At 36.0% G+C, this 8,966-nt stretch overlaps 1 protein-coding gene across 2 annotated transcripts in view; it reads left to right on the top strand.

The window, feature by feature from the left end:
- Window positions 1–8,966, top strand: part of Trpm7 (transient receptor potential cation channel subfamily M member 7) — a 91,284-nt gene that overhangs the window by 53,371 nt on the left and 28,947 nt on the right. For both annotated transcript variants that reach the window (XM_005364421.2, XM_026787681.1), the window contains exons 20-23: window positions 1,080–1,208; window positions 3,284–3,562; window positions 4,606–4,780; window positions 6,786–6,912. In XM_005364421.2, the coding sequence (XP_005364478.1) occupies window positions 1,080–1,208; window positions 3,284–3,562; window positions 4,606–4,780; window positions 6,786–6,912 (710 nt within the window). The remainder of the gene's footprint in view (window positions 1–1,079; window positions 1,209–3,283; window positions 3,563–4,605; window positions 4,781–6,785; window positions 6,913–8,966) is intronic.

Genomic DNA, 8,966 nt, shown 5'->3' with positions numbered 1-8,966 from the left:
CACACACACACACACACACACATGCGCGTCAAACACAATCATAATAAACAAAAATAGTGCTAAAAGGTCAACTGAAAATGATAAATTTGTAATTTGTGTTTCGTGGTTGTGCAGATAGCATTCAGAAATGTTCATAAATAAGTCTACTACTTTAAAATGGAAGGAAGGAAGGAAAGGAAGGAAGGAAGGAAGGAAGGAAGGAAGGAAGGAAGGAAGGAAGGAAGGAAGGAAGGAAGGGAGCAATCCAGACTTTATTTACAATGACCATTGCTATAGTCATGTGCTCCATTGTTCTGCATTGGCCCTTCTCTTAATCTGTGGGGAAAATTTAGTGACAAAAGCATAAGTTCATAAAAGTATGTATCTATATGTTGAAATGTAGTTTTTACTCATTGTTGGTTCTCTAGAACATCTAGTGGGATGTCTTGTTGGGGGCATCTTCTAGGGAAGAACACATTTGTCTGAGAAGATAATTTTGGTTTATTTGAAACAGAGCTTTATGTAGTCAAACTGATCTTGAACTGGATATGTAAGCAAGGCTGGCCTTGAACTCTTGATCCTCTTGCCTCTACCTCACAAGTGCTGCACTTAGAAATTTCTGATGCTTGTTTATGGTGACATGTGCCACCATACCTCCCTTCCCAGGAAAACAAAGTAATGGTGTTTGTTCACTTTCATCAGTACTAGAGAGTTGTCAAAGTTGACAAATGGTTTTGTGTTATGATGAGTATTTTATAGTTAATTGCTTTTTCACTCATACTCATGCTTTAGTACCCTGAGATTAATTTATTACATTTCTTTTTATGAAAATTTCTTGTTCCTTCTAGATGCAGACAATGCAAACCTCTATTATCTGATCCCCTAGTTCTGTCCCACTGAATTAATGAGGATTGCTAACATTTGCATTCATTTTAGTGGCTGCTTAAAACAGCCAGCCCATGTTGCCACATGAATATTTGTCTTTATTGTTCCCTAGTCTACCATAACTCAAATTAGATTTTGTGAATACAGAAATATGTCCATAATGTTTTGTTTTGTAATTAATTTTATTCATATAACTTTTATTTCTTTTTTATTAGTTGGCATACTTAGGATTTCTGATGCTTTATACATTTGTAGTTCTTGTACAAATGGAACAGTTACCTTCAGTTCAAGAATGGATTGTTATCGCTTATATTTTTACCTATGCTATTGAGAAAGTCCGTGAGGTATGTCTAGTTTTTCTTTCCAGTAACTGTATGTTATGCATGCATGTAGGATTCTTTAATTTTGTTGTGCTTATGGGTATGTTCCTGTAATTTCAGTGATATGTGGAAGTCTAGAGCTTGTTTATTTTGCCATTCTGAAAACCATGATCTTTAAAAAAATGCTTAAGCAGAGCAGTGTTGGCACACACCTTTAATCCCAGCACTCTGAAGGCAGAGGCAGACGGATCTCTGAAGTCAAGGCTAGTCTGGCCTACAGAGCAAGTTCCAGGACAGCCAGGGCTACACAGAGAAACCCTCTCTCAGGAAAACAAAACAAAATGGTTATTAGTAATTTATGTTCACTTTGCTACAATTAACAAATATAATAATTTTTCTCAAAATCAAAACATAGATTTTATTTTTATCTTACTTCCTCACGTTTCACATGATCACTGACATTCTTCAAAAGTAATGAATGTGCATGGTGGTAGTCAGGTAAATTAAAAGTCGGTTTCCATTTAGCACTCAGGATGTATACCCCCTAGAGTGCCCTGTGTTACTCCCAGTCACCAGTAGGATTTATTTGTATCTCTTACTTTTCTACTTTAAAATTGGCAATTTTATAACATCATAATTTTGAGAAGGGAAAGATTTTTTTTCTTTCCTTAAACAAAAACAAAAAAATCTTAGGGGATGGGGAGTATACATCTATAATCCCAGCACTGGGAGGCAGGCTCAGTGGTTTAGGAGTTCAGGATCATCTTCTGCTATGCAGTGAATCTGAGGACCTGTCTGGGCTGCTCGAAACCCTGTTTCAAAAATAAAATAAACATTTAGTTTATTTAGTTTTGTTTTTGTTTTTTGAGAATGGGCTTCTCTGTGTAACATTGGAGCCTGTCCTGGAACTCTCTTTAGACCAGGCTGGACTCAAACTCACAGAGTTCTGCCATCCTTTGTCTCCCAAGTGCTGGGATTAAAGTCATGCACACCACCCAAGTATTTATTTCATTTTATGTTTATGAATGTTTTAGCTGTGCTTGTGTGTGTATCTGTGTGTTTGGTGCCAACTGAAGCCAGCAAAGGGCATCAGATCTCCTAGATGAGTTATGAGCTGCCATGTAGGTGCTGACAATCAAACCTAGGTCCTCTGGAAGAGTAACCAGTGTTCTTCACAGAGCCATCTCTCCAGCCTAAAAGACTCTTTTGTGTTGTGTTTTGTTTGCGTGTATGAATATGTACTATGTGCCTGCCTGAGTATTTTCTATTTAAACTAGTTGCTGTATACTTGTAAATAGTTTTGTATAAGTAATTAGGCATAGTATTTCCCTCCTATTTGCTACTACAGAAGCTTATTAAAATACCTAATGATGGCAGTCCATGTGATTTTTTAAATCTATTGTCATCATGGCTGAAATTAATTTGTTTAATGGTAAGGGATTCATAGCATTTTTGCATGTATTTGTGAGAATGGCACTAATTGTATCTGCCTTTTGTGGGAAGGGAAATTGCTTGAGAGAGGAAAGCAAAAGCAGGCATTACTATTGGGAAACACTTTTATTTTGTAGCTTTGAATATATTACTCAAAAGGTAATGCTTTTAATTACTTGGGTAGTAGATTTTTAATAAGTTAGATATTTACAACTACTTCAATCATTGAATTATTTACCTTCTGCAAATAAGGCAGTTTTGGAATGTGTTGCCAGCATAGGCAAATACTGTTTTGATTTGAAATAAAACATTTGAAAAGCATTTCTCATCCCAACTTCCTACTTACATCAACTTGCTGAGCAAGTAATTTATAAGTTGTTTCTGTTTGTGTGGTTTTGGGTTTTGTGACAGGCTCTCACTATATAGTTCTGCCTGTCTCTGCCTTATATGTTCTGGGAGTAAATGGTTTTGTCACCATGCCTGCCTCCATAAGGAATCTTTCATCTATTAACTTTTTATTTTATTATTAAATACATCTTCAGATACAAGATCTCAGATACCTTGAAACTAAAATATAGCTAAAATTCTTCTGTGGTGTTATAGTTGGATTCTATATATGTTTTAATTGAAAGGATTTGAGTCACCTTTTTTTCTTGTTAAACCTTTAGGTCTTTATGTCTGAAGCTGGGAAAATCAGCCAGAAGATCAAAGTGTGGTTTAGTGACTACTTCAATGTCAGTGACACAATTGCCATAATTTCTTTCTTCATTGGATTTGGACTAAGATTTGGAGCAAAATGGAACTTTATGAATGCATATGATAATCATGTTTTTGTGGCTGGAAGATTAATTTACTGTCTTAATATAATATTTTGGTATGTGCGTTTGCTAGATTTTCTAGCCGTAAATCAACAGGCGGGACCTTATGTAATGATGATTGGAAAAATGGTAAGTTGAAATATCTGCTGAAATGCATGAATTGTTCCTTTAAAATTATAAAAATGTTTTAATATAGCTTTACCTGGACCCACAAATATCTGTTAGTTAGGTTTGTTTGCCTCGTACTCTTAATCTCCCATTCCTTAAGGATATTCATCAATGTGTGTGTTAATGTGGAGTGTGTTTGTGATGTATGTGGGTGTGTCTGAGGGTGTTTATATATATATGTGGTGGACAGAAGATGACATTGGTTGTCTTCTGTTACCCTTCATCTTATTCCCTGTGATAGGTGATAGAGTGTCTCGTTGACACTAACCTTTTCTTCTTCCCTTTTTTCTTCTCTTCTTTCTCTCCCTCACTTCACTCTCTTCTTTACATCCCCATCCTTTCCTCCTACTTTTTTGCTCCTGTCATTTTTCTTTAATTTTGAGATCATATTGAGCTATAAGAAATAATAATAATCCTGTTAGCTTTTGTCTTGCTTCCTCCTAAGGTTGTATCTCTATTCTTCCCCTTTAATCTTTATCTTGCATGTTCTTGACCTCTTTCTTATCTGTGTTGTACTCACAAGGGTCTTTACATTTCTTTATATTGAAGATTTGCATTGTGGTTTATGTCTCTAGTCCCAGGTTCTATGACCTGAGCAAAATACAGATGTATGAGGCAAAGTGGGGGAAAGTCTTCATTTCATTGTTAGTTGACAAGCCTTAAGAGTTGCATTTACTGAAATTAAGCCTCCAAAATTGCCCATGTAACTATAGTTTTTTATGTCTTTATTAGATAGGCTATATTTTGAACTACTGATAGTTTATTATAGAGTCAAAGACGCCTGTATTTGCTTAGCATCACTAATCATTTTTAAATACAATCTCATTCATAAGGTTTATGTAGTGATAACATTTTTCTGAATGCTATTATCAGCAATAAATAGAAGCTCAAATATTCTACTATCAATTACAACATTAGAAATACCTTTTAGGATGAAAATTTGTTACAGGACTTAAATTCTCTTGTGTCTTAATAGTATCCCCTCCCCCCCTTTTTTAAAACAGGTCGCCAATATGTTCTACATTGTAGTGATAATGGCTCTTGTATTACTTAGTTTTGGTGTTCCCAGAAAGGCAATACTTTATCCTCATGAAGAACCATCTTGGTCTCTTGCTAAAGATATAGTTTTTCATCCATACTGGATGATTTTTGGTGAAGTGTATGCATATGAAATTGATGGTAAGAATTTAATGTTTTTTTTGGTTATCTTGTAAAGTTAGACTTACATTCTAAATTATTGTATGCTTTCCAGTCAAACTTAAATGTCCTGCACAATGCATTAACCGCAGAAAAAACAAAATGTGTAATAAAAGTCTGTCCTAAATTCTTATCGCTTGGAAAGATACCTCTCAGGTAATGGATGAGGGTACCATTATTAGCCTAGACAAAGCCAGAGAGGTCACTGACAGAAGTAATGGTCCTATGTGAAAACTGAAAAGCTTATATGATGACAACCTTTTAAGGCGATAACTGATTTTTTTTTAAGTTTATATCAAAATTTTGAAAACCTGAATAAACTGATAAATGAAGTAACTCTCTGTTCAACCCAATCTTAGTTATAAAGCATTATGTCTGTTGCCCATTTCTGTGAGGTAAATTTCTAGTCTGACTGATTGGCAGCAACTTTCAGGGGTGTACTGACCTCTGCATCTGAGCTGTAGAGTACACTGTATGTGTTCTCTCTCCCTCTTCCTTGACCCACACTTGGATCTCTCATACACGACCCTAGTGGCTAAAATAGTGATGTTTTTTATACCTGTCAATTTTATTTAATGGCTTCTCATTCAGTGTCATTTTTCAGGGTTTTGTTGCCTGCTATTTTTCTAATGGTGTCTTCTTATATGAATCTTATAAAACATAGACATCCTGGGCAAAGTGTCATACACCGTTAATCCCAACACTTGGGGTGCAGAGACAGGAGGATGTCTGTGATTTTAAGGCAAGCCTCGTCTACATAGTAATAATCAGAACTTCAGTAATATATACATTTTAAAATAGTGCCTAAATACTAGCTGTAAGTATACTGTAATTATATAGAATTGTTTCTCATTCATAATGGTTTTCATCCCTCCTACCCAAATAAATCTTGTGCTATTCCTTGTAATTGTGGTGGATGTTAAAACTATGCCCCACCTTGTTTGACCTAGCTTCAGAAGTATTTCATGTATGGATAATAGAAACAAGGAATTCAAATCTAGTCATTTAAAAATATATATTTATAAACCATGCAGTGGTGGCACACGCCTTTAATACCAGCACGTGGGAGGTAGGGGCAGGTGGAACTCTGTGAGTTCGAGGCCAGCCTGTTTTACAGAGTGAGTTCCAGGACAGCCCTAGAGAAACCCTGCCTCAGAAAACAAAACAAAATTTAAAAATACATATATTTATTTTTGATTATATGTATATTTGTTTATCTGTGTGTGGGTATATGCACCTAATTGCAGGTGCCTGTGAAAGCCAGAAGCATGGGATTTATCTGAAGCTGCAGTTACAGGTGGTTCTGACTCACCCAACGTAGGTGTTGTACTGAACTCGGATCCTCACTTTTAATCATTTAGCTATCTCTCCAGACCCCAAATCTAGTAATTTTATATTTAAAATGCATTTTAGTACTCTTTGGAGACATAATGAAGTCTATAACTTAGTTTACTGTGAATCCATCTTACTCTTTTTTTTTTTTTTTTTTTTTTTTTTTTTTTGGTTTTTCGAGACAGGGTTTCTCTGTGACTTTGGAGCCTGTCCTGGAACTAGCTCTTGTAGACCAGGCTGGTCTTGAACTCACAGAGATCCACCTGCCTCTGCCTCCCGAGTGCTGGGATTAAAGGCGTGCGCCACTATCGCCCAGCCGTCTTATTCTTTTTAAGTTCAGATATTTTTCTTATATAAATGCTATATTTCACTGTATCCAGGGGTTTTATCTATGCTTACCCTCAGTCTAAATCTGTCTTCAGATAGATGAACATGCACTAACCCTTGCTTATGAATAGTTCAGTAGTATGGCAGAACCTAAGCCCCACAGCCCTCAATGTTGGAGTCCTTGTAAAGCAGGCTCCAGTGCAGTCTGTCAAAGGTCCTTGTCTTTTAACTCTTAAGCAGATTTGCAGATGCTCAAATTTTTCTGTTGAGACAAAGAACTTGGAACACCGAACTATTATGTTTAAAATTCTTTTCTCTCTTCCCAAAGTGTGTGCAAACGATTCCACTGTCAAGGAAATCTGTGGTCCTGGCACATGGCTGACTCCATTTCTTCAGGCAGTCTACCTCTTTGTACAGTATATCATTATGGTTAATCTTCTTATCGCATTTTTCAAGTAAGAATTTTATTTACTTTATTTATTTGATACAAAGTTCTCATTTTGAATGAGATACTGAGTTTTAAAATCTAAATTTTATTGAGACTTAAAGTATTAAAATATTTTGGAAAAATAAGACTTGATTTTTCAAATCAGAGGAATTCTAAATGTTAGGTTTTATTATTTTCAACATAAAATCCGTGTGTGTATTTGTGTTTTATATCTGTACTCCTTCACATGCATATGTGCATAAGGATGTTTATGATATGGAGGGTGGAGGTAGATATTGGGTGTGTTTGTTGATCATTCTCTAGTTTAAATTTAATTTTTATTTTCTGTGTTTAGGTATGTTTTTGCTTGCATGTATGTCTATACTATATTCAAGCAGTTAAACTGTTGTGAGCTTCCATGTGGACCTTGGGAACCAAACTCTGTGAAAAAATAGCCAGTATAGTTAATGGTTTAGTTGTCTCTCCAGCCCCTCCCCATTTTTTAAAAGATTTATTTATTATGTATACAGTTCTGCCTGTATGTTTTCATATATTCCACAAGAAGGTACCAGATCTCATTATAGATGGTTGTGAGCCATCATGTGGTTGCTGGGAATTGAATTTAAGACCCCTCCCTGTAAGAACATCCAGTGCTCTTAGCCTCTGAACCATCTCTCCAGTCCCAATCTCTACCTTACTTTTAAAGAAAGGGTCAAAAGACTGGTGAGATGAGTTGATAAAGGTGCTTCTTAACAAGTCCCCAGGACCTACATGGTGAGGAGACCTGAGCACATGACACACATAGGAAAAAAATGTTTGAAAATTTTTGATCTTTATCTCAGATTTTTCTTGGGTTGCTAGAGAATTGCAGAAAAACACCGAACTTAACAGTAATTATACTTGATATTTAGGTTATATTCATATAACTTTTTTTTTTTCAAGACAGGGTTTCTCCGTAGCTTTTTGGTTCCTGTCCTGGAACTAGCTCTTGTAGACCAGGTTGGCCTCGAACTCACAGAGATCCGCTTGCCTCTGCCTTCCCAGTGCTGGGATTAAAGGCGTGCGCCACCACCGCCCGGCTTCATATAACATTTTTGAGAATATATAAATTGTGGTTCTCAAAATAATCTTACTCTGTGTGTGTATGTAAATGTGCACGTATTTCTTGAGACAGTTCTGGCTGTCCTAGAACTATCTTTGTAGACCAGGTTGCCCTGCATGTAGATCCACCTCCCTCTACATCACCATGCCTGGCAGTTTTATGTTTGCTTAAGCAGTTTTTAATGACTGTGTCATTCTCCATGATCTAGACCATATTTCATGCCGGTATATTAAACTGCTCCATTAGATTATCATCTTTTAAAAAAATTTATTTATTTATTATGCATACAATATTCTGTCTGTGTATGACTGCAGGCCAGAAGAGGGCACCAGACATCATTACAGATGGTTGTGAGCCACCATGTGGTTGCTGGGAATTGAACTCAGGACCTTTGGAAGAGCAGGCAATACTCTTAACCACTGAGCCATCTCTCCAGCCTGCTAAACGTTTTTTTTTAATTTTTTTTTTTCTTTTTAAATGTTCACAACTGTTGAGGATATGTACTTCTAGGGCTGTTTGACTTTAAATCAAAATAAGGCTGTGTCCCTAGCTATGTAAACCAGGCTGGCCTCAAACTCACAGTTATCTGTCTGCTTCTCTCTCCCAAGCGCTAAGGTTAAAGACTGTTTTATCCATTACATATAGTTTTGTAAAAGCCTCAAGCCATTCCCTTCCTGCCCATTTTTCTAAGGTTATTAATGTCCTCAACAATATCAACCTTTATGTTACATATAGTTTTTTGTTTACAATTTTTTTTTTTGTTTTTTGAGACAGGGTTTCTCTGTGGCTTAGGATGAATGAAAGTATACTAAAGTATGTAGTACAGAATTAAGGTGAAATATTTAGTATTAATATTTCAGAATATAACTGCTTTATTTTATTTTATCTTTATTATTATTATTTTTTGGTTTTTCAAGACAGGGTTTCTCTGTGGCTTTGGAGCCTGTCCTGGAACTAGCTCTGTAGACCAGGCTGGTCTC

The sequence above is a fragment of the Microtus ochrogaster genome (genome assembly GCF_000317375.1).
Source record: "Microtus ochrogaster isolate Prairie Vole_2 chromosome 14 unlocalized genomic scaffold, MicOch1.0 chr14_random_1, whole genome shotgun sequence".
Classification (NCBI taxonomy): Eukaryota; Metazoa; Chordata; class Mammalia; order Rodentia; family Cricetidae; genus Microtus; species Microtus ochrogaster.
The sequence above is the reverse complement of the archived record's forward strand: the minus strand, read 5'-3'. Positions and strand labels throughout refer to the sequence as shown.